Genomic DNA, 26534 nt, shown 5'->3' with positions numbered 1-26534 from the left:
CAGAGCTTACACCTTCATGCCTGGAGATTGAACGGGGCAACCTGAATTCTTTTTCTCTCCCGCCAGATGTGGTAGATGTAATTTTGTCTGCCAGACGTCATTCCACCAAATCTATCTATTCCTATAGGTGGTCTAAATTTGTGTTTTGGTGTGGGGAGAAATCTATTGATCCTTTGAGGGCTTGTTTATCTGATATTCTTCAGTTTGCCCTTTCTCTTGCTCAGCAAGGTTTTGCTTTAGCCACTGTAAAGGGATATCTTTCAGCCTTGTCGGCATTCCTTGGTTTGCCGAATCAACCATCATTGTTAAAATCGCCTATTGTTTTACGATTTCTAAAGGGTCTTACAAACAAGTTTCCTCCTACTCCTTTTATTGTGCCTCAATGGAACTTAAATCTTGTCTTAACTTATCTGATGGGTTCTCCCTTCGTGCCCTTACACAAGTGTCCCTTGAGACTATTGTCTTTCACAACGGTTTTTCTCATTGCGATCACCTCGGCAAGGAGGGTAAGTGAGCTTCAAGCTCTGAGTTCAAAACCCCCGTTCTTGACCATTCATGCTGAAAGAATGGTTCTCAGGACCAGGGCTGCTTTTCTGCCTAAGGTGGTAGCTCCTTTCCATCTGGGGCGGTACATTACCCTTCCTACCTTCTATCCTCCCCTTCACCCTTCCAAGGAGGAGGATCGGCTTCACCGCTTGGACCCTAAGAGAGCGGTGAGCTTCTACCTTGATAGGACTAAAGACTTTCGAGTGGACGACCAGCTCTTCGTGGGGTTTGTTGGCTGCAGGAAAGGCAGAGCGGTGCACAAGCGCACCCTTTCCAGATGGATTGTCTTGTGCATCAAGATATGCTACTCTTTGGCTGGTAAGGAACCTCCAGAGGGTTTAAGGGCTCATTCTACTAGAGCTAAGTCTTCCACGTCTGTATTGTCTAGAGGTGTTCCTGTGGAGGACATTTGTAGGGCAGCAACTTGGGCCTCCCTTCACACTTTCGCGAAGCATTACTGCTCGGATTCCGAGGTGAGGAGGGACGGACATTTTGCTCGTTCCGTCATTTCGGACTTTCTGGTATAGAAGGGTGGACACCCTCCTCCGAGAGTGGGACTGCTGTGGGAATCTTTTCACAAGGTGAGGAATCCACTGGCAGATGTATCCATCAGAAGCACAAGTTACTTACCTTCGGTAACGCTTTTTCTGGAGGATGCAGTATCTGCCTGTGGATTCCTCACTGACCCACCCGCCTCCCCGTTGTCCACCCTTGTATACCTACAATTCTAATGATGATGTTTCAAAATGTATTTGTTACTGTCAAAGGCATTGTGTTATTTCTTTTGCCTTCCTATTTATTCTTCACATTGTGTGTGTTGCATTGTATATTATGTACTGTGTATACTGTGTATATATTGCTGTCAGTCCGTCCGTGTGCCTCGAAGGCACGGAAAAAAGGGCGGAACTGACATCATCACGCCGAAGAGGTCTTCTTATGGAGCCGGTGACGTCAGCGGAGTCGCGAGCGGACCGTATCTCTGTGACGTCGTCTTCGACCTCATCGGCGTGGACTGCTACAAAAGTTTCCGAATGTTGCTGGCGCAGGGGATATTCACAAGGTGAGGAATCCACAGGCAGATACTGTATCCACCAGAAAAAGCGTTACCAAAGGTAAGTAACTTGTTCTTCAGCAGCCCACAAACCGGTTTATTGTTCTCTGAATCATCCTTTTGATGGATCCCCATTACCAGATTTTAGTCCAGCTCCTTCTGAAACACGCTACCCACCAGTGGCATGAATCAGCATTATGCTTTCCAATAATGTGTGACTGAGGAGAAGTATAGGAAACAACAATCTAGGATATTGTTACAACCACCTGCAGTGTTATTCTAAATTCTGTTGCCTGGTGCTAGCATGGTCAAAATGTTTCCAGAATGTCTGTGTTAGATCTTCTGTAGTCACTCTTAGAGTACCTTTTGTTCAATAATTTCGTACTAAAATGCTTGGAACTGAAAGGATAGGGTACAGTGACAGAGTAAAGACTTTTTCTTGATGTAGTGAGTGACCCTCTGAATATCTTTGCTCCTCCTCAATCACCAGCAAAACATCAGGACCAGCATCAGGCTTGTATCCAATATTGTCATCAGAGGGGGCTGGAGTAGAAGCAATCCCCATAATACCAGGCCTAAATCAAGAGGACCCAAGGCTAGAGGGTCAACCCACTTTTGTGAATGAAGAGCAATATTACATCTATTATCTTCACACTGAAGAATAGACAGGCCTATGTGCTATTTTTGAAGACCTAAGAAGTTAGAATTAAGAACATGATTAAAAACAGCTGAGTTAGGATTGTAAGATAAAAAGGTCACCTTTGCAATAGACGGATTTAAAGTGTTCTTTTAGAAATGTAGTTGATCAAGACTCCGTAAAAAGCTTACTGGATATACAATCAGAGTGTTTCCAGAGGAGTGTGCACATTTAGGTTTGAGAAAATACTAAAGCATGAGAGTAGAGTTTAATATAAATACAATTCTTAGAAGACGGGATCCCTGTTGCTGCCCTATACTTTGCATTTAAAGAAATGTATTTTCAATCATGAATTTATATGGTGATCTTCTTAGAATTTGAGATGGGATATGATTCATATGTGTGACTTATTGTGCGTGCTCTCAGGATGGTGGTGCAAATAATAAGAGCTATTGAAACGCAGTATTAACATTTCGTAGAGTCCACCACAAAGCTTCCCCTATGTATCAGATTAGGAGATCTTTTTGTTTGCTGTAGCAGTGTTAACGTGAGGAAATAGTTTTTAATTTGAATGAATGTGTCAAGTATCTGGTGTATGTTAGTGGAATAACTGAATATACATTCACGAGTAGGTAGTCATATTATATATATTCACCAGTAGGTAGTCATAGTTAGGACCATGTCTTCATAGGAAAAGCGTTTTTTGACTTTCCTATATCTTTGGCATAGTTTAACAAATCTTCACAAACTTTCCCCCAAAAAGTGTGCCGGTGATTCTTGTACATGGGAAGTTTCGGGGCGATTCATCAGGTGAGGGCCGAGAAAAAGGTGGTGGGTTAAAGAAAGTGAGTTTCCTATGTTAATTCCCATAGACTCTTTAGATACAGCTACAGCATGAACCGCTGGACGAAATTGCACCAAATTCTGGCAGATATCCAGCTTTTGGTTCGCAGATTGTGTATTTTGTTATTTGGTATAAATATGTTCAGTAGTTTGCGAGATAATAAAGGAAATCCAAATGTATATATCTGTGGCCGTGACTAATTCATGAATAATAAGGAGCTTGTGCAGAGATCTACTGAGCTCTGATTGGCTGCCAACACTTCAACCAGGAAGTGTTGGCAGCTATCTTGGGACTCTACTTCAGCTGAGTCCCAAAAACAAACACAGAAAAAAAGAAAAGGGGGCAGGGTAGGGATAGCTGGACCCTCTAGCTCTGGTTCGGGGGCCCCAGAGGGACCCAGCCAGGGCAAATAAAACATTCCTGCGAAATACATAAATTTGCGGCAAAAAAAAATGCAAGCGTGGGTTCCTGTTCTTGTTTTGAACAGGGCTCCCAGGGAGGCCAGGTACTAGGGCATTTTTTATTTAAAAAAAGGGAGGGAGGCCCCTTTCCAAAACTCTTTGAGCTCCGGGGACCACCACCTCCCCAGAGCTAATTGAATAGGAGGGGGGCTACGTGGACCCCCCCCCCCATTGGCTCAAATGTGCCCTGGAAACCACCACCTTCCCGGGGCTTTAGTTAATTAATGGAGGGTGGGCTGCACAGCCCCCCCGCCGGGCTGTTTCAAGCTCTGAGGACCACCACCTCCCTGGGGCCAAAATAGCATTTTAAAGTGGGAGGGTAGCCATCTCCCGGGACATATACAGCACCGGGGGCCACCACCTCCCTGGGACCAGCCGGTCAATACAGAAGGAGGGGGCAGTACAGCCCCCCTCCTGGAGCCATTGGCCCCTGCGGACCACCACCCTCCAAGACCGGCACCTGCTATGTCCCGAGGTGCCCACCCCCGGGACATAGCTGATTGCTCTGACTTGGCGGGAGCTTTGACAGCTTCTGTCAAGTCAAAGCAAACACAAACTCAACTCCCAGCGAGTGAGAGCTGTGAATCCGCACCAGCTTGCTGACAGCGGAGTTTTCGTCTGGTTCCCTGCCCGTTATAAAGCTGTCAGGATTGCTCCAACACACAGTTAGTTTAGCAGCTCCCTGTGTGTAAGAGCAATGCCGGCTCCCGCAGGAGGTGGCGGGGATCGTGAGGGCATTCAGACCCCCCTCCGGGTGCTCAACGGTTCAGACTGGGCAAAATCGTCCCACCCTTCCCCATTCAATTAAGGCTGCCCCCCTCCTCCCATTGAGTTGTGGCTTTGCCCCCAGGGAAAGGGGTCCCTGGGGCCAAAATTGGCCCAAAAAGAGGGACAACACAGCCCCCTCCTCCATTAAGTCATGGCCGGCCCCGGGGGATGGAGTCCTCAGCATCATTCTGGCCCTGAGCCACATTGCACAAAAAGTAAACCTCAACAGTAAGCACTTACACATATAAACATAGCAGGTGCCCCTGTTGAAGCTCCACTTCTGTAAAGGACATATGATCCTAGCTCCTGGGCTTGGCAAAGGCTGAGCAGGTGTGTTTTCTCAGCAATTCCATATTGAAAACCTATTTGAAATCCTTTGTGGAGGTGACCTCATCGTTGAGCTATTGGAGCGCAATCTGTATGTGACTAGTGGGTTCCTTCTTGTCCTCTCCTGGTGAGAGCAGAGTCTGTGGTTCTTCCGTTAAATTGCTAGGAGTATGCAGATGTGGAAATCACTTGGATGCTTCGCCGTGTGGCCCCGCCCACCTTAGTACCTAAAGTTATCCAAAGGTTGTCCTACCTTTTGTCAGGATGATGGACAGCTTAACAAACGCCCACTCCAAGCTCGTTTCCTGCTGATTTTGGTGAGGAGTTCTTGATGCAGAAGAATATCAGGACATCTCCATAACCAAAGAAGTACTTACTTCATATAGTTAGGGGAAGGACACTTGTTTGGTGGAGATTTACCGGTTTGTAATCTCGTCGTCTTCTCTGTAGGAGGATTCATGTTATCACATATTTCTGGATAAAGGCGCACCAGGAACAGCCGCATTACCAAAACGCACACAGTGTCACTGGTGACATTTACTCGTGCTCCATTACACAACTGTAGTGTTGAATACATACTGGACATTTACGCAAGGAGGTAGCACTTAGTAATTAACCAGTAGAAAGAACTCCACCTGGGTAGATATTTTGTGCAAAACTGTGGACTCTTGTTGGATAAAGGGGCAGCTGCCGTTCCTTTGTGGCTGAGTCACTCACACAGCTACTGACACACCCACACACACTTAGACACCCATTCACACACTTGAACATCCCCTCATTAACTTAGGTATTCACAGACCCATTTAGACATTCACACACCCACTCACAGATCCATACAGATCCAAGCAGCCACCCACACACCCATTCAGACATTTATGCAGTCACTCACACAACCACTGAGACACTGATGCAGCCATTGCCAGAGCCATACAGACACTCACACAACCACTAAGAGACTCATGCACTCCTCAGACACCCACTGAGACACTTGTGCACTCACTCACACAGTCACTTTCAAAGATTGCAGGTTACAGTTAGGAAATAAAGTTCTAAAAACCTAGAAATTCACTTTAAAAATAGTGTTACAGGGACGTTATAGTCAAGAAACAAGATTAAAAATACTTTAGAAATTCACAGAAAAAAACAAAGGATACGGGGATGTTATAGTTAGGAAATAGAATTTAAAAAACCTTCAAAATTCACTGAAAAAAACAAAGGTTACAGGGACATTATAGTTAGGCTCAGATTTCACTCGTAGAAAACCATAGAAAATCAGGTGTTATAGTTATCTGAGCTAAGTATACCTTATGCTCCCGCAGTGCACTGCTTATGACCTCACATATTGGACACCCATGACATGGTCAGTGACATCCCTATGACATCTCAAATGACATCACTGATGACATCTCAAATGACATCACTGATTGCATCATCCACAGAACCACTCACTCGCCCACTCACCCTTATCCACCCTCTCATACAACCACTCTCACAAAACCACTCATACTCATTCACAGACCCACACAAGTACTCACACATTCACTCACTGATTCATAGAGCCATTCACACATCCACTCACTCATACAGCCACTCACATAACAACTAACTCACCCATACGGCCATTCATACACACACTCACTCGCCAATACAGGCTCTCACAAATCCAGTCACACAGACACTAACACACCCATACAACCAGTCACACACCGAGTCAGTCACCCATACAGCTACTCATACAGTTACTTACCAACTCACACAGATACTAGCACATGTACTCACTCATGTATATAGTCACTGACACAAGTACACACTCACCCACACCCGCTCACTCGCACATGCCCCACGTATGCACCCACTCACTCACACAGCCACTCACACAACCCATCACTCAACTATAAAGCCTCTCACATACCATTTCACTCACACATACACCACTGAGGCACCCACTCACTCATCCACACAGCCACACACAGTCCCTCATTCATCCATGTAGTCACTCACTCACCCATACAACCACTCAGACACCTACTCATACATGGATACATACAGTCACACACATATAATTTGTTACAAATAGTATCACTTAGTAGTAGTACACAAACTGTACTCATTTAACTTTTGTAGTATCTTTGTATATATCTTTAACACTCAGAAACCTTTAGAAAACACTCACAATTACTGGATGATGTCACTGACCATGTCATGAGTGATTCAAATATTATTCCCTTCTGGCCAAGAGGCTGTTCCTCTTCTCAGTTGACTTTATGGATGCCTACTTCCACAGCCTGATTCATCCAAATCATCAAACTTGTAAAACAACACGTAAGATTAGCAATTTCAGGTGCTCCTATCTAGTGTGAAATCTGCTCCCAAAGACTTTACAAAAAACTGGCGCCCATCTCAGGTGGAAAAAAGATGTTGTGTTGCCTTATCTTAAAGACTAGCTCCCTGATGTGTCATGCCTTGCGTTCAGATGGAAGCTATAGATGTACTGTGAGTGATGCAACAGCTCTGTCTAGCTTTAATGAGGAAAAGTCTTCTCTTGCCCCATTCCAATTCATAAGCTCTGCAACTCCCAGAGTTTCCCAGCGTTGGAGTACCCCCGCCCAGTTAAAGGAGTTTCATTAGGCTATGTACCTTATATTTGGATGGGCCAGCACCAGTAGGGCCCTTTGGATCTGTTCCTTCATACAGATAGAGTCCGGTCACGAGACTGCAATTTCCCCTGTGACGGTTCCAGGTATCCCAATGCCATCATTGTACCTGAATCTGATACGGCGCAAGATAGGGGTCGCCGAAAGTCAACTGTGGCAGGAAGATGACCTTCGAGTGGGAGACAGTGCCTCCTCTCACTGATAAGATTTGTGGGGAATATGATTGAGGCAGATCTGAGGATCCTTATGGTAATCCTGACCCCATGGAAGAGCCTGAAGATATGTATGGGGTATGAGGATGCCAGTGGTTTAGACACCTCTCCAGACACTGGCCTAGTCTCTCCTCCTAGTGTGGTTATGGAGGAAGGGGGCTTCATTTGCCATGATGGTGAGGAGGGCAGCAGAGGTCCTGGACCTCACTCTATCGTCGGTGGCAGTCAAGACAAACATCTTGACTTGTGCTTTAACCAGGAGTTGCCCCCACAGAACCTCTTCTTCCTATTAATGAAGCCCAGACTGATGTCCTGCTCGGTGCATGTGCCAAGCCCTGCACAGGGGTTCCTGTGCACAGGACAATTGCCTGCCACCATTACCCCAATCCTGGGGACCCAGCTTTCCTCACCCAATACCCTACTCCATAGTCTAGTTGTCCAGGCCTCTATGTCTAAAGTCAAGTTAAGGACAGCCGTGCCACTACCTGCTCTCTAGGACTCGCCGCGGCCCCATGCCAGTCCCACCCTGCCTTTCGCCCCTGCCTTGGCTTTGGAAAGGGCTACCACACATGTATATTCCTGCCCAGCCACCACTACCAGCAGACTCCCCAATCCTTTTGTATCCACAGTTGCAGTTCCCACAAGCCTTGTGGGGCCCAAGGCCAGAGACCTTCTCAGTCTACCCCTTCCCCCCAGCAGCCTTCAAAACCCTTTAATATTCCCTCGTACCATTACGGGCAACCGGTCAGCGGCAGGATCATGCACTGCCTGCCCCGATGGCAGTGCATCACCTCGGACAGATAGGTGCTTCAAATTGTTCACTAGGTGTAAGAGACAGGCTTTTGCAGGTTCACCCTGACTTGTGGTCCCCCTTGTTAAGTACTAGTCGCTGGTGTAATGGCTTGTAAACAGGTAAACAGGACTCCATGCATGTGCTCTGGCCCTTTAAAAGGTATGTGGTTGATTGGCTTACACCCAAATGGCATAGCTCAACTGACTTTTAAATCCCTAGTATATGGTACAAGGGGTACCTAGGGCCTGTAAGTTGAAGTATCTGTCATGGACTGTTGCACTAGTTATGCCACCACGAGTATGACAAAGTAAAGCGTCTCCCAGACTGCCACTGTTGACTGATAAAGCAGTTTTGAATTACTCACTCAACTTTGCAATTTAAGGTAATGGCAAATCCCCGTTCTCCCTTTTTAATATATATGTCACCCCTAAATCAGGGTGCTGTATATTAAAAGGTGAAACATTTACTAAAGTTGGTACTGTAAGGTATCAAAAGAACCAGTGCATTAAATTCGATTTCATGGTTAAATCAAATTTCATGTCAATGGTGGGCAAAGAGCAACTTTAGAAGTTGCTCATTATATCCAGTTCCTGCTTACGGTTGAACACAGGAACTTTCCTCACAAACAGCCTTCTGCCGTCCTGGGGAGATGTGTGAACGATTCCCAGGAAAAGACACAATAAAAGCCTGCGTGGAAGAGACATGTTACCTCTCCCTGGCAGGAGGCCACATGGGTGTTAGCACAAGAAGAGCGCTTCAAATGAGAAACCACCTTTGAAGGGAAAATGGGAAATGCTTTGGAGAGGGGCTGCTCTATTGTTTAGGCAGAGAGGCTTGCACAAGGGACAGAGAGGGGAAAACAGTTGTCAAACCAGTTTTCCGGAGGCATGTGGCCCCCTTGGTGGCCACACCTCTGGGTTGGGCAAGGGAGCTATGTATGCAGATATAGGAGTTCTACCATTTTCGAAGTGGGCATAATGGAGACCTCTGGAAAAGCTAGATGCCTCTCTTCACAGGAAGTAATTCAGGAGGGAGGGGACCTGGTAGTCCATTGGTTAGTGATCTCAACCTCCTCTTAGGGCATTTTTTGGGCATAAAGAGGACTCCCCTGGCACACAGAATTTAGATCTTGTTGTACTGGAGATGAAGACTGAAGGAGGACTGCCCTGCTGCACCAATGACCAGACAAAGAGAGGCTGCATCGATTTGGACTGCGCCTACTGTTACTGGTGGCTAGTAAAGGAAGAGGGACTCTGCCAGCTGTGTCCTGCTCATGGAGAAGTGTACTTCTAGTCCCATTCGAAGCAAGAGACCCTAAAGGCTGACCTCCCGTTTGCAACGCAGGGCCATAACAGCTGAGCAAGCCTGCAGGGGTGAGTTGGTAGCCCAGATTCCCGGATCACTGCTCCTTGCCGGCATACTGCCCAAGGGGCCAAGACCTGATGCTCAAAAGTTGTCCCTGAGTCTGCTGGACCCGGAAGAGTCGTCAGAGAGAAGCTAGGTCACCCAGAAGTCTTACTGGCAAAAAAGGCAAACTGCTGTAATCGCTGTACCTGGCGAACAATGACGACTGGATTTCTTCCCAGCTCGAGGAGACTTTGAGGGACATTGACCCCTGTGGCCAGGATCACCTTACCAAGCCTGAGGACCTAGGAGTAGTCCCAGGAAGACCCCTGTCGACCACACAGCCTCTTCAGCATCCTGTATCCCTTGCATCAGGACCACTCCACATAAGTCAACTGCAAGGAGCCACTGAAGCTGGAACTAACTAAAGACTGCTTTTCTTCGAGAGGTAACTGTTTCTGTGGATCTTGCAGGTCCCCCTGACTGTGTCCCTGCCAGAGGTAGTTTCCTAAAGTAACTCTAAGTAACCACATTGATACTTACTGAGGTTTTCCTGAAAAAGGGTGTAGGTGTCAAATTTGTTGAATTTGCCAATACTTGTTCAAGGTTAAATAAAAAGTGTAAATAAAAAATATTGATATACTCTACATTGTAAATTCTGGATCTCCAGAACCCTCAGGTGGATCCTTTTCATTTTGGTGTCAAAAATGATATACAAATCTACATTATTTTTATTAAGTGGTGTCAGATTTCTGGAGTGTTTTTTTATTTCTTCTTCAATTGTTTTGGTTCGTTCTGTTTACATGTGTTACACTTGTTCCTTTATGCAAGCCTGGCCGTTCAGAGCCACAGCTACCCAGGGTTGAGCTAAGGGTTTAACAAACTAAACCTACTGATTCTAAAGGAGGTCGGTAGTGTATTACACAATGAGGTCACACAACCACTCCATATAATGTACCTCATTACCTCACAGTGATGTTACACCCTTCCATTCATGGAAACCCTGCTGCCCATGCCCCATCCTCAGCCCTGCTGATGGAGTACCATCTCTTGCTGCTGCATCAGGAAGTGCTGGCTCTTTTGGCCCAAGGAGATATTGAGAGGGTATCAACATCAGAAGCGGGTCATGGTTGCTATTCCTGCTACTTTTTGGTGAAGAGAAGTGACGGAGGCCTCTGGCCTCTACTAGACGTGCACCCTCTCAAACTACATCCTGAAGAAGGAGAAATTCAAAATGCTCACATTGGCTCAGGTCCTGTCGGCCCGGTAGGCTGGATGGTTATGTTGGACTTGTAGGACGCCTATTTTCACATTTCCCATTTTGTCAGCCCCTAGACGTTACCTGCGGTTCACGGGGGCCATTAGCACTTTAATTTTGCTGTTCTCCATAGCGCCCCACAGATGTTCACAAAGGTGATGGCTGGTGTTGCAGCCCATCAGCAAAGGTCATGGATACTATTCTTCCCCTACCTAGATGACTGGCTGCTGGAATCGGGTTCACATCAGGCAGTCGGCACCCACACTCAGACTAAGGCGGGACCTCCTGCATTCGCTGGAGTTCACTATCAACATGCCAACTCCCTCTCAGATGCTGCCTTTCATCTGAGTCACTCTGGACACAGTGCAGTTTCGGGCCTATACTCTGGGATGGCAAGACCAGGATATTCAGGCAATTATACTGATGTTTTGGCCTCTATCCTGATTTTGGTGAGACTAACTCTGAAGCTGTTGGGCCTTATGGCCTCCTGCATCCTCCTGGTGGCACATGCCTACCGGCATATGCAGGAACTTCAGTGGGCATATGGACCTGAAGTCCCAGTGGGCATAGAATCAGAGAAATCTCTCTGACCTACTCCAGATATCAATGGGAACTGCAAAAGACCATGATTTGGTCAGTGGCAGACCCCTCTCACTTCCCCCATGTAGGAGAGTAGGGTCTGCTTTCTATGTTCACCCCCACTTTTTGCTTTTGCTTTACTGGTTTTCGACTTAGATGTGGCTGTGGGCCTGCTAATCAGACCCACAGCCCTGCTGTTCTCTCTCTAAATTAATACTATGTACTTTAGGTGCATAACCCAATTGGATAGGATCACCTTATTGGCCCCTGTACAGTGTACCTTAGGTACCCAGGGCATAGGTGTACCCTAGGCCTACCAGGGGCTGCAGCTTGTATTATGCCACCCCTGGCCTGGCCTTCCATTATGACACAACTGGCTGATCACCCAGCTGGGGCAAGGTCGTGTAATCACCCCTTGCTTAGGTGTAGTATTCCTATACCTACCTTATATATAGACACATGTGTACCTATCAGTCACTCCTATGGCAGGCCTTAACAATCCTGGAGGCAGAGTGCTTGGTAACATGTGAGATGGTGCTCTAGCATGAGCTGAGCCTGTCTGCAGCTTTCGGAACCATGTCCTTATAGCTGTTCTATGATATAGCCTACCATATACTCTTAAAGTGCCTTATAATCTTAAACGGTTATGGTAACTATGGTTTGGCTTTATCAAAACATGTCGTGTAAGGTGTCTAACACTTTGGAATAATACCCCCATCCCATTTCTGGGGATGAGGATATTATCCCTCCCTTCTAGAGGGAGAAGACATGTTGTAACCTACTTACCCGGTTAAAGTTAACCAGAGCCCCAGCATCACAAAATGGATGCTGCTGCCACAGACACGAGTCTGACCTCCTGCTGCTGGGAGTGATCCCGGCAAGGGAGGCTTGGACAATAGGTTTCCTGCCTTGGGCGGTGCTAGCACCACCCCAGACAGGCCTTAGTGTATTGGGGCAGGGAGGGATGAATAGAATGAGACAGGTGTCCCGTGCCTAGTCCAGTTCAAACCGGTGCTGGGGCACTCCAGCCCCAGTCCTGGCGCGAAACTGGACAAAGGGAAGGGGGTGTAACCACCCCCCTCCCAGGTCCCACCCATAAGGCGTGACCTAGCAGGTATCCCAGCCCCCCAGATTAGTATAAGAGTGGGAGTTGGGCCTCAAGACTTTAGATTATCCTGAACCTGCAACTTGAACAGAAACTCTGGACCTTCGACATTCGACGAAAGAAGAAGACTGAAGAATCTCCCTTGTGGCCAAGGAGTGGCTACCCTGTGCAAACAGGCACCATCAAGAGACTACCCTTTGCTTTGCTCCAGTTCTACGAGGGACCAACTGCAGAGCCCGACCAGAGCCTTGACTTCCAGACTTCTCCGACCCTGATCCACATCCACAGCCATGCTGAGATCCGTGGAGGCGACGAGAGACGTGGGACCGGCTACCTGGGAAAAGTGGCTAGTATCTTCAAGCGCAGCTTCTGAGGCACCCTCGAAGTTGTGCACCGGGGATTGAGAAGCCCCAACCCCAAGCACCATCTGCACCGAAGATCAGCCCCCCACACTCCACGAGTCCTGCGTGGGGCCCTTCTGCATTTTCCTGCTTGCCGCGTCTGTCCGGTTGCTTGCCCGCTGGCTAGTGGCCTTTGAGACGACGCACCCTGAAATCTTCAGCGCTGGTTTGGCTCCTCCAGACTGGCTCCCGCTTCTCTGCAAAGAAGAAGCACCCCAGACCTTCCTGGTCTGCACCAGAAGCAAGTCCTCCGTTCTTCGTGGGTTCCGCTTGCCAAGGCTTGGTGAGTCCTAGTCCAACTTCGACGCCGCCGACAGCAAGAGCCTTCGTGGGACAGCTCGCCTCCTGGTCCTGGTCGTCCTCGACGTTCCCTGATCCTCGTGGCTGCAGCGACAAGCTTCACCTTCACCTGCAATCTTCACGACATCGCCTGGTTCCTTCCTGGTTCCACGTGGTCACTGGCTAGTGACCTTGACTCTGTCCCCTCTGCTTGCAGGTATCCTTTCTTCCTGATCCCAGCCTTGGGATCCACCGGACACTCTTCACTGACTGCCTGTCAGCATCTTTCTTCAGGCATCCATAGGAGTCGACGACGAAACCCGACGCAACTTCACCCCTATGCACCCGCAGCCTGTGGGCTAGGTAACTTGGGTACTCCGGTGCTCATCAGGATAGTGACTATCCTAGTGTCTAGTTTTTCAGTCTCGACTTCCTAGCTACTCCGGAAGTGTCCTAAATCTATCTAATTCAAAACTGTACTATTTCTATTGATTATACGCATTACGCGTGAGTGTTTCCACTCTGCACCTGAATCCCGTGGGCCTCCCACTTCCTAACCTTTGGTAGTATAGTGTAGCCCCAGCGATTCCCTAGGCCTAGGCCTATCCTATTTCCGTGACAGTGGTCCTTATACCACTTACTTAGTATATGGTTTGCGTGGCCCCTAGGGCCTAACTGTATTACTTACCTGTGTGACTTAATGTATGCATAAATAAGACTGTGTTGTACTTACCTCTAATCTCATAAAGAGTGCTGAGGGTTTGTCTAGAATAAATACACTTTATTTTATATATATATCTGTTGTGGTGTCCTTTCATTTGGTAATCAAGGGATTATATATGGTATCACAGCTGGCTTCACATGCCATTCAGAGTTTAGCCTAAGACTGCTCTTGTCCATGCTACCACTAGGATAGCTGGTCTATAAGGTTGACTTTACAACCAATCACCATAAGGGTATTTGGACTGATATAAGGTGTACACTAGAACTAGTGACATCATACATCAGGCCAACTTCTCACACCCCACCCACAGCTTATAGTGGTGACAGATGCTTCACTTCTGGGTTGCGGTTGCCTTCTGGGAGAAGTAGAGATCAGAGGACGCAGGTCTCTGGCAGAGTCTCAGCTCCACATCAGCTTGTTGGAGTTGAGGGTGATCCGCTTGGCATTGAAAGCCTTTTTCCCTTCCATCAAGGGAATGCTAGTTTAGGTGAACTGATGGAGACTACTAGCCGCAGATTCCTTCACGTAGAATTATCCTCAGAGACTAGACCCGGAAAACTTTCTTGCCCAGCACCCCTGCGCGCCGGGGGACGGCATCACGCGACTCCGCCCAGGCGTCGTCCGCGTACGTGACGTCAGCGAGGTCACATTAGTTCCACCCCGGCGCCCGGCGTCAGTTTTTTTCCTTTTCCGCATGCAAGGCGGATCCGGTTTGTGCTCTGGGCCTGTTTAGGCCTTTCCCTTACGCTATTGCTGTGTGTGTGGGAACAGTGTGCTTTAAAACTTGCTCGTCATGTGGCCGCCTCTTGTCGGCAACGGATCCTCACCCCATCTGTATGTGGTGTTTTGGGGAGCACCACGACTCCACTGATTGTGAGGCGTGCCAGCAGATGAAGCCAAAGTCCCGGCGGGAGCACCGGATGAAACTTCTTTCGGCTCGTGTATCCAGGTCGGCGTCGTCATCTCGCCCGGACCCTGCGGAGGGTTCTCGGACCCACGGCTTCCCTCGCCGACTTCGATCTTCTCCCAGGTCGCAGGAGTGCCGCTCACCTATTGGTAGGTGTCGCAGTTTGTCCCTGAGGGTCAGGTTCTGGCCTGTCGGGGTCGTGGGCTCTCCGCGGATGGTGCGGCCCGCGTGTCGTCCCCGTATCTGTCGTTTCCCTGCGTGGGGGTGACCAGAGCCCAGATGGAGACATATACGGCGGCTTTGCAGGCCTCGATGGCTTCTCCTCCTACTCCTTCCCCTCCTGGGACATCGGCGGAACCCTTGCAATGTGCGGGCCCTTTTGCTGCATCGCCGGCGGCTCCGGCGCAGACTGGTTCGAATTCAGGCTCGGAGAATGTGGTGCCGTTGGGGTGCGGCTTTTCGGGGGTCCCTCCTTTGGACCACGGCACCTCTGCTTCGCCGCAATCTCCCGCGGGATTCCCTGTGGTGTCGCGGGAGGTCGCCGGGGCTCGGGTCGCACCCCCCAGCCCCTCTCGGTCCTCTGCACAGGCGGCGGCCTTGTCCGAGGCTGGGGTGACACCGCTATGGTGCCGGCGGTTGCTGGCCCTGGCGGCGCCACAGGGGTCGGCGGAGGGCCCATCTGGCCCTGTCACGAGTCGCGGCTGGCTGGGATCCCCTCGTCCCTCCCCGGGCCCTTCTCGTCCCTCCACATCCTTCCACGCAGGCGGCTGCCTCGTCGGAGGACACGCCGGTGCCGTTCCGGCACCGCCCATTCGCCGCCCCGGCTCTGGCCCAGCTCCGGTCTCTGGCGCCGTGTGATGTGTCTGAGGTCGCCCCGGCATCTCCTCCGGCCGGTGACAGTGTCCTGCCTCAGGTTGCGGACTCTACGGCACCGGGCCGACGTCGGGTCGTTGACTCGTCTTCGGACGCCTCCTCTTCTCCAGAGGTTCGGTGGTTGCTGGTGTCATCCTCGCCAGAGATGGGCCGCCGTGTCGTGGCTTTTTCCCTGACGTCGTCTAAAGGCGGCTCCTCGCCGTCTCCACGGCCGCGGTCTTGGCCAGAGGAGCCGCAGGTCCCCCCCTCCTCGGTCCCTCTGCCTTTCTTCCTTCCTCCGGTTGGCCTGGGGGATGGCCGCCTTAGCTTACAGCTGTAGCCTAACGAGGAGCTGCTTTCCCCTCCACGGGGCCCTACAGAGGCGGGTGCGGCTTTCGCCTGCACTGTTTCCACGGCTGTGGTAATTTTGCGCATGGTTGATCCAGCTACCCATTTCCCCGCAGATTATCTTCTGGAGGTTCTCCATCAGGGCTCTGGTGATAGGGAACTGTTGCTTCCCTTCGAGGGTTCACTCCACTCTTCTCTCTTGGGGACTTGGGGCCTCCCGCCACGGGGGACCCGGTGCCCCAGCACCTTCTGCACCGCCACCATCCGGAACCGCGTGGTCCGGTGTGCCTTTCTCTTCACCCTTTGACCAGAGGCCCCCTTTTGCAGTCTGCCTTTCCTGCTTTGCCGCTGCTGTTGTCTCCCCCGTCACGGGAGGCCCGCAGGCTGGACTCCTGGGGGCGCAATATATTTGCCTCCACAAGTGCGGCTCTGCGGGCCCTTAACACACTGTGTGTTTTGGCATGGGCACTTCTTGCTTGTGGGACTCGCCGGAGTCCCTTATGTCTGCTGCTTCTCAGGAGGGTGCCTGTGTGGATTTGAAACACCATGTCTTGGATGGTTGGGAGTTGGCGGCGTTTATCCTTCGCTCTGCTCTGGACATCTCAGAGGTGCTGGGTCTTGCCATGGCCTCTTCGGTTGCCCTTCGTCGCCATGCCTGGCTTCGGGAAAGTGTGTTCAAGGAGAATGTTCGAGAACGGCTGGTGGACCATCCCTTCGATGGTATTTTTTTGTTCCATGCCCCTGCGGACTCAGCCATCCAAAGGTTCTTGGTGGGGCTTTGTCCTCCTCCTCCCCCTCATTCTTCTCCTCCTCAGTGACCATGTTGATCTGGTTCTTGGAGCTGTTTTTCCGTTGGGGCGGGTCGCCCCGGTTGTCTGTTCTGTGTGCTTCGTGGCCACTCGAGTCCTCCTTGCTGAGGCTGTGGTTCTGTTGGCTGCTGGCCAGCCCTTTTTGACATTGTGTTTTTCCTTTGGGTTTTTTACACCCTGCTGGGCCTGAGATTGGGCCGTTCTGCGTTTCCCCTCTGGCTGCTTGATAGACCTCCTGCTTTTTTTTTTTGCCGCAGGTCTTTTTTGTTGTCCTCTGCTGCGGAAGTTTCTTCCTAAGAGGTTCCCATGTCTTGGGATATGACATGCCCTATGTGGGGCAGGGTTGGCCATTATATAGCCCTGGTATGTGCTGGGGAGCTGTGGTCGCCTGCGGGTTTCTGCTCTTCGTGGCGTTATGGTATGTTGCAGATGCAACCTTCTTCTTCGCCTTTTTGCTGTGAGTGTTTCGTTCTGTGGTGTCCCTGACGTCTGGCGGAGCTTGCCAGTGTCGCCCTCTTGTTCTTTCTGCACCATTGTGCCTTCTTGGGGCTTTAATGGGACTGTCATCCTGCCTTCTCCGCTGCTTCCAGTGGGCCTTGCACTCGGTTCTACCTCTTTTCCTTGTGGGGGGGGGGATAATCTCTGACTTCTGGAACCTTTCGCAGGCGCAGTTTGTCCCTGCGGGGCGCTGGATGATTCTTCCTGGGTGACCTTGAGTTCCCCTTTTTCGGCTTCCGCCTGCTTCTTGCTGCCGGCACCGTCCTGTCTGGGATTGCCTTTGCTCTGCCTCTTCTCCTTGGAGTCTCTAGGTTGCTCTTCTCCTTCGGTGCTCCTTTCCTTGCCTTGGCCTTGGGCGGAGGTTTTGTTGGCTGCCATGGGCGTGGGAAGTTTGGCCTCTTTGCGCCTTGCCTTGTTTCCTCTGCTGGGTGAGGACAGGCTCTCTTCTTCTTTTCCCGCCCCCCCCCCCCCTTGGGGTTGGTGGCCACCTGTTGGTGGGGGTTTCCCTTTGTCTGGGGGACGGGGCTCCTCGTCCTGTTTTCGGACTCGGCCCCCGTGCGGCCCTCTGTTGTGCCCCGGTGGGTGGGGTCGTCTCGCAGACCCTCCTTCCCCTTGGGTATGGCTAGGGTATTGAAGGAATCTGCGGCTAGTAGTCTCTATCAGATGTACGAGTTACTTACCTTCGGTAACTATGTATCTGGTAGAGACGATTCTAGCTGCAGATTCCTTCACGGCCCGCCCTTCCTGCCCGTTCTGCGAGGGCTTGTGATTTGGTACTTTTCGCTCGCTTCCCTGTGGGTGGCTGTGTCTTCTATGAGTACATTCTTTCCCTCTTTCTGTCAGGCTGTCCCTTTTTCCTCCCCGTTGTCACGTGGGAGAATAGGTTTGTTGGTACTTCTGGCTCTTTGCGATCCTTGAGGTTGGGGTCTTTTGGCTGTGCCTCTGCCCTTGTTCCTGATGGGGGTTGTTACACTCTGTGTTGGGGATGTTTTGGAGTTTTGTCATTCCCTGTGTATCCCCGACTGGTTCCCCTTCCTTGTCTTTGGTTAGGGTTGTAGTCTTGTTGCATGTTTTCGTGATATTTTTACATATGTTCCTTATCTCCGGGGGGGCTGTCTCTGTACTGGCAGGGTTGCTGCTCTGTTCTTTATTCTTTCCCTGCCTTTGGGTACTGCAGTGCCGGGCACTGCTCTTAATGGTGCTGTTCCTCACCATTCCTTTTTTTTTTGTGGTTCTTTCGCACACTGTTCCTATACTCTCACAGTTTTGTCAGCTGGATCCGCGTTGTGGCGCGGAAAAGTTCTCTGAAGAAGACTAACATAGGCGTGCCGGGGTGGGACTTATGTGACCTCGCTGACGTCACGTACGCAGACGACGCCTGGGCGGAGTCGCGTAATGCTGTTCCCCCGGCACGCAGGGATGCTGGGCAAGAAAGTTTTCCGGATTCAGTCTCACACCTGGGGATAATTCTACGTGAAGGAATCTGCGGCTAGAATCGTCTCTACCAGATACATCGTTACCGAAGGTAAGTAACTCGTACAGTAAGACTTGACAGCTTCAGGAAGAAAAACATTTTAAAGCCTTAATGAAGGTGATGAGAGTGGGATGCCCTTGAATAGGAATAGCAGTGTGTTCTGCAATAACCTGGATTATGAAACATCTGCCTTAGGCTTCAGTAGATGATTGCTTTTACAACCTCTTTGGCTTTCCCTGTGTAACCCATTACTTTCCCTGCATCACATGATCAGCAATGGGAGCTATGGTACATACTGGAGACAGGGCTCTTTGGATATATGCCTCCTGTGTTGTTTCCAACCCTCATTTCTTTCTTCTTTTCTTGCTGGCAGGTTTAAGCAGCATGCCCCTCTTGCCTTCTCAGATCCTCCCACCAGTGCCTCTCAGTAGTCCCCAAAACAACTAAATATATTAAATGTGACAGAGCTTTTTCCACTGGAGCCACCAGGTCATGCACCCACCAGTTCATATTGTACCTTGTAAAGGTTCTGAAAACCTCACTTTTAAACTAGTAGTTGATGCTGGTCAGAAGATCATGTCATAGGTACTCAGTCAGCACTAAGGAGCTTTGGTGTTAGAGTGCACAACAAGTAGCTACAACACCCAGCACTTTCCAATTGACTTTGGAGAGACTAGAGGCCAGATGTACAAAGACTAGGTTCACAAAAAATGACCGACCTGCCTATTAAAAATGCATTAGGCAGGTTGCAATTTGTGACCCCCTGTAAATAGCTACAGTCTCAGGGAAGGTGGCATGCATAGTTCACCGGACCACCATCCCAGTGATTGCTTTGGAAAAAATATATATTTTAGTTTTTTAAAGCCGCCCCTAGTTCTTTAAATGGAACAGTACTGCTATTAAAAAAAAACTTTTCCGGTGTGGAGAAACTCAGTGCGAGCAGGCAGTGGTCCTAATGACACCTGCCTACTCCCCAGGAAAGATGCGACCATGATTGCCAGAGGGAAAAGGGTCCAAAGGGGACCTCTATGCAAATCTCTTACCACCCCAACATGATAGTCTATAGCTGGTCAGTGGTTTTCAGCTAGAATGTATTAGGGCCAGTGGATTTAGAACAATATTCTAGGCGGTAAAGTTGTATCCACTCAGAGGTTTACAATGATAACCATATGTCAGTAGATCGATGATTCGTCTTCACGTACCCGTCCCGGCTCGAAAAGTGTAGGCGAATATTGTTCTAAATCAACTGGCCCTAATACATTGGCATAAGAAAACGAATTATAACATATATTGTGAGCCCTGAAGAAGTCCGATTGTGGACGAAACGCGTAGGCGGTTGCAAAAAACGTTTTTAAGAGATTAAGAAAAACGAATAAAGGATAAAATCAAAAAGCACAAGATGACATCGACCTTTCTTTGGGAAGACAAAAATTATCATCTGTGTATTATACATGTTTGACCTCTCATAAGTGTGCAGGGCTGTTTGTTTTTGTATGGTATTGGGGAGACCAAGGGGGTTGTCTTTGGTCTCTTCACATTGAGACCTAGGGGATTGTGTCTCAAGCCCTTTTTGCACCTTTTTTTGCTCAGATAAGTAGGGACGTTAAGACTGGTGCAGGTATCCATGCTTTGATCCCCACCTCGTATGATATAAAAGGACACAACCAAACCCTGCACTCCCACCTGGGAGGCAAATTTACCACTGCACCTTTAAATAATATACGTTTGCACTGCACTCCCACTCTGGAGGCAAAAAGACAAATTCAGGAGCTTTTTAAAATAACACACACAAGTTTATTAATGCAATGTTTAAAAAGGTAGGCGAAATATATCAATAAATGCAGATTCCCAAGTATCAATTAACTACAATGAACAATTAAATGAACAATTGAATTAAAATGCAGTATATATAAAAATAGCAAAGAGTAGAAAATATATACAAAATGGTTAGGGTTACCTCACCGACTGAATTTGCATCATCCTTGCCAACTCAAACTGGGGAAGCCCTTCAACAGCCCAGGAAGGAGTTCAGTTCCGTCACCTCCACAGCAATACATACGTCTATTCTGTGGTGATCTTCCACCTGGCCCCCGAAGGCTCCCAGCTTAAATATCATTACTTTACGTGAGGCAAAGCTTCTAGAAAACCTTGCCCCTTTCTCATTAGAAAAAAACGAGCTGGCTGTACCAGTCTGCGTCAAGGCCAAGACGGAGGCTGACCAAGCTCCCGTATTTTTACTCTGAGGCAGAGTTGTACATTCTCACATTTCCAGCCTCTATCCTCACGAAGCTCCCACAAGGACTTCCAGAGTACATTAAACAAAAGAAATCGCTCAGAAAAACAGAAAGACCTTGAATGTGAATAACCCAAACAACTTGCAAGCACTGCTGTGCACGAAGAGAAACTGCAGCAAGGCAAAGCCAAGGAAAAGGATGACATGAGGCCATGTCAAAGCCGATAGTAAGAGCTCATAATTCTCATAACCCAAACAACTTGCAAGCACTGCTGTGCACGCAGAAGCAAGGAGAAGTCAGAAAACAAGATGACATGAGGCCATGTCAAAGCCAATAGTAACCCAAACAACTTGCAAGCACTCCTGTGCACGCAGAATCAAGGAAAAGTCAGAAAACAAGATGACATGAGGCCATGTCAAAGCCAATAGTAAGAACTCATAATTCTCACCAATGTACAACACAATGCACATGTGTGCATCACTGCCCACAACACTACACTTCAAAACCAAAGAGTACATTCCACACCTCTCTCTCCTTCTCACGCTTTCAAATGCACATCCCACACCTTCTATTCTTGGCAAGACTATTCTACTCCGTGACAGCTCCCACTGAAAGACCGCAAGATTGCAAGAAAGAAGAGAAGCAGGCATATTCAGGACCATCTCAAATATCCAGGCTAGGGTAAAATAACACACTAAAGTCAGTTAAAATGGTGGTAGTCGAAGTTCATCATAGGGTGCCAAACCACAAGAGTGGCTCTTTCACTACACCTCCCCAGTCCCTAGCGGACCGATTGGTGAAAGAACATCTAGGAAATGGAGCAGGAGCCTCACAGTGTGTTTTTTTTGTCACCTTCAAATAAGTCACTTTTGTCTTTTCATTTAGCTTTTGGTCATTGGTATACCCACTTTCGGTGATTTCATTGTGCCAAAAGATCATAAGAGAGCACTCCCTATGTTGTCACTGGTGTGATGGGGAATTGTGCTCACTATATCAACCCCCCATCTTTACACTTCTCAGTACCAAAGGTCTAATAATCAGCAATTTAGCACAATGTTCACTTCCACCAGTCTTGTCTTGAATAATTGCCCTTCATTGGTATGATGGGGCCGACCAACAGAAGATACATGTCAGGTTGTGACCCTTGAGGTTTGTCCTTTCTCTGATAGACACCTACTGCGCCCTCATCTGGGGAGCCGAAGTAAAGATCTTCTTTAACATCGTAAATCATTCAGTGTGCCCCACGTTGACATTTCCGGAAGCAGTTAAACCAGCTTGTATGGTGCGGGCACAAACTAGTTTTCTATTTGCTAGAGAATGAACTATAATGTGATGGAAATCATCATAAACTATAGAAATAATTCTTCTCAGCCATCTAGTGCAAGCGAGGCCTCCTGGTGCTAATCAGAAATCTTATTTTCAAGTCACAGAGTAATTAAGGTGCACTGTGTCCAGATACGGTTGGACGTCTGGGAGTCTGTGGAGGGGATATTCTTGAGTCTATGACCGCTTATCAGCAGCTTCGAAGCCCTGGAGTCTGTCACAAATGGCACCTCTAACTTGGAAATAAATGGGTCAGTCGTTACTATCAGAATAAATCCTTAAGCATGCCGATCGACAGCAGCATGCAGTTGTTAAAGAGGAGCAGCCATAGGGGGTCCCTCCTCTTCAGCCTCTTATGCCATCATTGCTGGAACATTGATGGAAGCTCCCTACACTTATCACTGCTCCTAGCATGAAAAAAAGACTTAAATAAATCAAGTGTGATTCATTCGATCCTCCTGCCTGTTAAGAATCAGTAGTTCAAAATAATTTTGTGTATACCTTTGTTGAAGCCTAGTAAGAAATTCAAAAGAATAATCACAGGGATCGGACAATCTTCGCTTCATTCTTTCTACAATTGTCTCACAATATGTAATGAGATTGTTTCTGGGTTAATTCTTGGTGCCAATATGTCTTAATTGCTATGTGCTTGATTATTTTAATTGTTTTTCTTGGTATTTTTGCAAGGCAGTTAATCTATTTGTGTTCTTTTCTTGCAGGCCCTGAATCATTCCCATGTTATCAAGTGAACGTCCTCATGGAGGCCCTTGCAAAGTGTGGCGAGAGCTACCAGTATCCCCCTGTGAACTGGGCTTCGATTCTTTCTCCTCTAATGAGGCTTAACTTTGGTAAATAATTTTACATGGGTTCTCTTTTTGTGATTCGCTAGGTATTGCACTATAGTTGTGATCCATGTTCTGTACTATTTCTTCTGAATCATTGACCATCACCACATAACGTTGTATTTATTGATACATTGATCTGAAAGAAACACGTCAGTTAGATTCCTCACCTTAGAATATCCCCAGGCGTCAGACTGGATCCGGAAGATTTTTCGTCAGCAATACCCCTTGCGCGTCGCTAGGCGTCATCTGCGGCTCCGCGTCCGTCGTCGGCGTCGTGTGCCGGAATGACGTCGTCGGAGTACTTAGACGCCACCCTCGCGCGCTGACGTCAGTTCTTCTTTTTTCCGCGCCAGTAAGCGCAGATCCGTGAGAGCTACCCCTTTTAGTCTTTTTTGACTACGTTTTTTGATCCTTTTTGATCTTGTCTCGACTCCGGTGCCGGTAGGATGCCTGGTTTCAAAGCCTGTGCTGACTGTAACCGCTTGATGTCGGTTATGGATCATCACCGCCGGTGCCTTTACTGCTTGGGCCTCGACCACGACGCGGAGTCGTGTCCGGACTGCAAGGCCCTGACCTCGAAGGCTAGACGGGAGCGGTCCCGTAAGCTCCTCGAGATTCGCCACTCGGCTCCGCGCCCCTCTCGATCCCGGTCCAGGAGGAGGTCCAAGGATCGGTCGCGGAGCCGCAGCCGACGTCATCATCGCTCGTCTGGCTCCAAGTCTTCGGGTAAGTCGAAGCACTCCAAGAAGTCCAAGAGGCGACACCGCTCTTCGGACTCCCCTCGCCGGTCGCGCGACTCGGCCGAGGGTCAGGGTGGTTCCACCCCCGCGGCTCCAGCGGCGCCGCAGGCGCCGCGCAAGTCCCCATACCCGCCGGTCCCTGGGACTGACGCGACGCCGGCGGAAGTCAGTGCCTTCCTCTCGGCCATGAGGAGCCTGGCTCCGCCGTCGACGCCCACTGGCGCGCCTTCGGGCCCCGCGGACCCGACTGGGCAACCTTGCATGCCGGCGGCTCCGGCCCCGGCGCCGGCTCCACCCCCGAGTCCCCGCCGACGCCGGTCGACCTCGTCACGCCTCCTCCGCCGGCGTCGACAACGGTTCCACCTCCGACGCCGGCTCCGCTCGGCGTCGAGCCCCAGTTCAGCCCCGCTCCGGATCCTGCGCCGTTGCGGCATCGATGGACGCCGCGTACGGCGCCGTTAGAGACACATTATGTCTATCGTCCGGCTCCGCTCCTTCCTCCTGTTTACCAGGAATCGGATGACGGGGGCGACTTGGAGGGGTCCGATGACCCTATGGCCGTTCAGGCTCAGCTGTCACAGGACTGGGCAGATGAACTGGGGGAGGCCAGTGGTCTGGATACCTCACCAGACACTGGATTCATCTCTCCTCCGACTGTGGCTTCGGAGGAGCGTGCTGCTTTCTCTGTGGTGCTGCGCAAGGCGGCCGCAGCCCTTGGGCTCGAGCTGCCTGCCGTGGCTGTGAGGACTAACGTCCTCACTGAGGTGCTTCAGTCTGCAGCAAGCTCCACTGAGCCTCTGCTGCAATTCAATGACGCCCTCATTGACGTTCTGCAGGGCACCTGGTCCAAGCCCTCCACAGTTCCTCCTGTGGACAGGAACGTCGCCAGGCGCCACAGCCCTGCTCCGGGCGACCCCAGTTTTCTGTCCCAACACCCCACCCCCGAGAGCCTGGTTATCCAGGCTTCTACCTCCTAATCCTCCTTCCCGACCGCTCCGCCGGACCGGGATTCCAAGAGACTGGAACAGTTTGGCAAAAAGCTGTTCTCCTCCCTTAGTTTGGGTCTGCGGTCCTTGAACACCGCCTGTCTTTTGGACCGTTATTCCCACTCTCTGTGGGATACGGTGGAGGACGTGCTGCCCCTGTGCCCGGAGGAGTCCCAGACACGACTTACCCAGGCTCTGGCCGATGGGAGGGATGCAGCACGACATGCAATCCGATGTGGGCTTGACACTACGGACTCGCTGGGTAGGGCGATTTCTACCACGGTGGCGCTTAGACGTCACGCTTGGCTGCGGTCCACGTCCTTTTCGGGGGATGTCCAGAGCACTCTCATGGACATGCCCTTTGATGGCACTCGCCTTTTTGGTGAGAAAGCGGACAGTGCGCTGAATCGCTTTAAGGACTCCCGGGCTACGGCCAAGTCCTTGGGCCTCTCGGCCCCGCGGTCGCAAACTTCCGCCTTTCGCCCCTTTCGTGGCCAAGGAAGGGGTGCCTCCTCACGTCCGCCTAGCCACCAGCCGCAGAACCAACCTGCGCACGGACGTGGTTTCCGCCGAGGCGGTTCTGGAGGACGACGCGGTCAGCCCACATCCACCCCGGCAGCATCCGCCTCCAAGCCTTCCTAGTTCGAGCTTTCCGGCCCATTCCTCGCCAGTGGGCGGCAGAGTTCGCCATCACCTGCTCCACTGGCGTACCATCACTTCGGACAGGTGGGTGCTGCAAATCGTCCGAAGGGGCTACTCCCTCCCCTTCGAGACGACCCCTCCAGCCATGCCACCGCAGCACCACCGTATCTCGGAGGATCATTTGAATCTTCTGCGAGAGGAAGTTTCGACCCTCTTGGCCAAAGAGGCCGTCGAGCGCGTTCCGAGCCCAGAAGTAGGTTGTGGTTGTTATTCGCACTACTTTCTGGTTCCCAAGAAGGGCAAGGGGGGGCCTACACCCTATCTTGGACCTCCGGAACGTCAATGCCTTCCTTCGGAAGGAACGGTTCAAAATGTTGACTTTGGCTCAGGTTCTAGCTGCCCTAGACCCTGGAGACTGGATGGTAGCGTTGGACTTGCAGGACGCTTATTTCCACATCCCCGTCCTGCCGGCCCACTGGCGTTACCTGCGGTTCACGGTGGGCCAGGAGCACTTTCAGTTCACCGTGCTCCCCTTCGGCCTCACCAGTGCCCCTCGGGTGTTCACGAAAGTGATGGCGGTGGTCGCAGCTCATCTGCGCAGATCAGGGGTGTGAGAAGTTGGCCTGATATATAGTGCTCACTATTCTAGTGATCACTGTGTATCATACCAAACGACCCTTATTGATGATTGGTTGTAAGTCAACCTTATAGACCAGCTATCCTAGTAGCATGGACAAGAGCAGTCTTTAGGCTAAACTAGAGGGAGTGTTAAGCCAGCTGTTTTACCACCACATTTACCCCTTGAACACCAAGTGAAAGGACACCACACAAGTTGTTATGAAAATAAAGGATATTTATTTATAACAAGACTACCCTGGCTCTTTATGAGTCAG

General features: G+C 49.9%; 1 protein-coding gene across 2 annotated transcripts in view; it reads left to right on the top strand.

Annotated features, from left to right (window-relative positions):
* Positions 1 to 26534, top strand: part of FOCAD (focadhesin) — a 1730079-nt gene that overhangs the window by 1121436 nt on the left and 582109 nt on the right. For both annotated transcript variants that reach the window (XM_085634390.1, XM_085634400.1), the window contains exon 38: positions 23148 to 23276. In XM_085634390.1, coding sequence (XP_085490516.1) covers positions 23148 to 23276 — 129 coding nt within the window. The remainder of the gene's footprint in view (positions 1 to 23147; positions 23277 to 26534) is intronic.

This window comes from Triturus cristatus, chromosome 2_1 (assembly GCF_964204655.1).
Source record: "Triturus cristatus chromosome 2_1, aTriCri1.1, whole genome shotgun sequence".
In the NCBI taxonomy this organism is placed as follows: domain Eukaryota; kingdom Metazoa; phylum Chordata; class Amphibia; order Caudata; family Salamandridae; genus Triturus; species Triturus cristatus.
The sequence above is the reverse complement of the archived record's forward strand: the minus strand, read 5'-3'. Positions and strand labels throughout refer to the sequence as shown.